The following is a 2,381-nucleotide window of genomic DNA, read 5'->3' as shown; positions in this document are numbered from 1 at the left end:
GAATTACAATAATAAAAATGTATAATGTCAAACCAAATAAAAATTAACAAAAGGTAAAAATAATAAATAATAAATAAAGAGACCTCATATAAAAAGAATAATAAAAATTTTATAAATAAAATAATAACATGTATAAAAGGTAGAATTGATAAAAAGGAATTATTAAATGATTAGAATTAATGGTTGAACGTTGGATAATAAACGCAAAAACTAATGGGTAAATAACTTTGGATTAATTGATATGTATTTTAAAAGAAAAAATAAGTGCTCTAATAATTTATAAAGTAAGTTAATATGATTAGTTTTAGCTGTTACTTAAATATTGAGTTTTGTGATATAAAAAGAAGGGGAAAAAATCCTAATAAGCCAAGGCAAGTTGTAAATTACGTAAATAAGCCAGGATGAAAATCGTTTCAGCAATGAGTCAAGGCCTATTTTTATGTAATTCAAATTAAATTGGTTCGAACTTAGATTCCTTAATAAATCGAATCGGCTTAGTTCGAATTAGGGTTGGAAAACGTTGCATTTAATTCGAACCAATGGTGTTCAAATTCAATTTGCACATAATTCGAACAAGACTAGTTTGAATTATGCCTACGCTACTAAACCATGTAATTCGAACCAACCTGGTTCGAATTACCCTTCTCGTGGCTCCTTAATAATTCGAACCAACCTGGTTCGAATTACTAGTGAGTCGTCTATATAAGGAGTTCGAATCAGCCTCATTCGAACCATTCTTCCTTTCTCCTACCCCACCAAATCCCAGAGAAAACGAACTAGATTCTCTCCGATGAAGACCTGAGCGGAATACTCTGCTGATGGGGGACGATCCGGCACGGTTATATCGCTTGGACGGAGTTGCTCATATAGCCGGGGTCATCAACGACGATGTTAGTACAGAAATAACTTCGTGCTAGCGGTATATGTGAATTAGTGGTTTTGCATTTGGTTTTAGTGGCGGTTTAGGTTAGCAGTAAATCGTTGTGGTATTGCTGGTGGTTTAGTTGAGAGGTTTTGCATGCAGTTTAGATGGTGGTTTAGTTGGTGGTTTATCTAGGTGGTTTCTGCTGGTGGTTTATGATAGTGGTTTATTTTAGTAGTTTATGTTAATTGTTTAATGCTACCTGTTTTACGTTAGTGGTAGGTGTTGGTTGTTTTTTGTTGGTTTGTTTATGTTGGTGGTTTAGTTGGTGGTTTATGTTAGTTGTTTTATGTAAGTGGTATGGTTTAGTTGTTTTATGTTAGCTGTTTTATGTTAGTGGTTTATATTGGTTTTTTTATGTTGGTGGTTTATGTTAGTTGTTTTATGTTAGTGGTTTGTGTTAGTTGTTTTATGTTAGCTGTTTTATGTTAGTGGTTTATGTTGGTTTTTTTATGTTGGTGGTTTATGTTAGTTGTTTCATGTTAGTGGTTTGTGTTAGTTGTTTTATGTTAGCTGTTTTATGTTCATGGTTTTAGTTAAGCTGTTTTATGTTAGTGGTTCTAGTTTAGCTGTTTTATGTTAATAGTTTAGTTGTGTGGTCTATGGTAGTTGTTTTGCATGTGGTTCTCGTTCATGGATTTTTATGCGGTTTTATTTAGTATGACGTTTTGTTGATGATTTATCGTTTTGGTTATGTTTGTCATTGGTTATGAAGCTGGTTCTAACAATGCGGTGCATGTCATATGCAGCCCCAGCGATGCATCAGGAGCATGCGGCGGCAGCAGGGCATGCGACTCGATGACAGATACGTTCCGTACTTGCAGATGGCCGGACTATACCATCTTGCAAGGCTGAACGATAGATGGTTCTGGTTAGACGAGGCCCTTATCAGTGCATTCGTCGAACGATGGCGTCCAGAGACGCACACGTTTCACATGCCGTTCGGAGAGTGCACGATCACACTTCAGGACGTGGCATACCAGTTGGGTTTGCCAGTGGACGGGCGTTACGTCAGCGGCTGCCTATCAGAATTCCATATTTACATCCAAGGTGGCCGTCTGGTGCACGAAATTGCAATAACACTTTTTGCAATCCGCACAACTAACCAGCAAGTGCACTGAGTTGTCCAAGTAATACCTTACGTGAGTAAGGGTCGAATCCCACGGAGATTGTTGGTTTGAAGCAAGCTATGTTTATCTTATTATTCTTAGTCAGGATGCCAACAACAGTGTTTTTCAAGTTTAGTGAAGGAAGGGAAAAGGGCATAAAATAAATACTTGTTATGCAGTAATGGAGAATATGTTGGAGTTTTGGAGATGCTTTGTCTGATTTATTCTTGTAATGTAATATTCCATCCATGGAAAAGTGCAAAGTTCCCTCCATGGCAAGCTGTATGTAGGGTGTCACCGTTGTCAATGGCTACTTCCCATCCTCTCAGTGAAAATGGTCCAAATGCTCT

At 36.9% G+C, this 2,381-nt stretch overlaps 1 protein-coding gene across 1 annotated transcript in view; it reads left to right on the top strand.

Annotated features, from left to right (window-relative positions):
- The first annotated feature begins 1,692 nt into the window (after positions 1-1,692).
- Positions 1,693-2,381, top strand: part of LOC107493518 (protein MAIN-LIKE 1-like) — a 13,227-nt gene continuing 12,538 nt past the window's right edge. Inside the window, exon 1 of the mRNA XM_052263171.1 lies at positions 1,693-1,983. Within this exon, the coding sequence (XP_052119131.1) occupies positions 1,693-1,983 (291 nt within the window). The remainder of the gene's footprint in view (positions 1,984-2,381) is intronic.

Source organism: Arachis duranensis, chromosome 1 (assembly GCF_000817695.3).
Source record: "Arachis duranensis cultivar V14167 chromosome 1, aradu.V14167.gnm2.J7QH, whole genome shotgun sequence".
NCBI lineage: Eukaryota > Viridiplantae > Streptophyta > Magnoliopsida > Fabales > Fabaceae > Arachis > Arachis duranensis.
The sequence above is the reverse complement of the archived record's forward strand: the minus strand, read 5'-3'. Positions and strand labels throughout refer to the sequence as shown.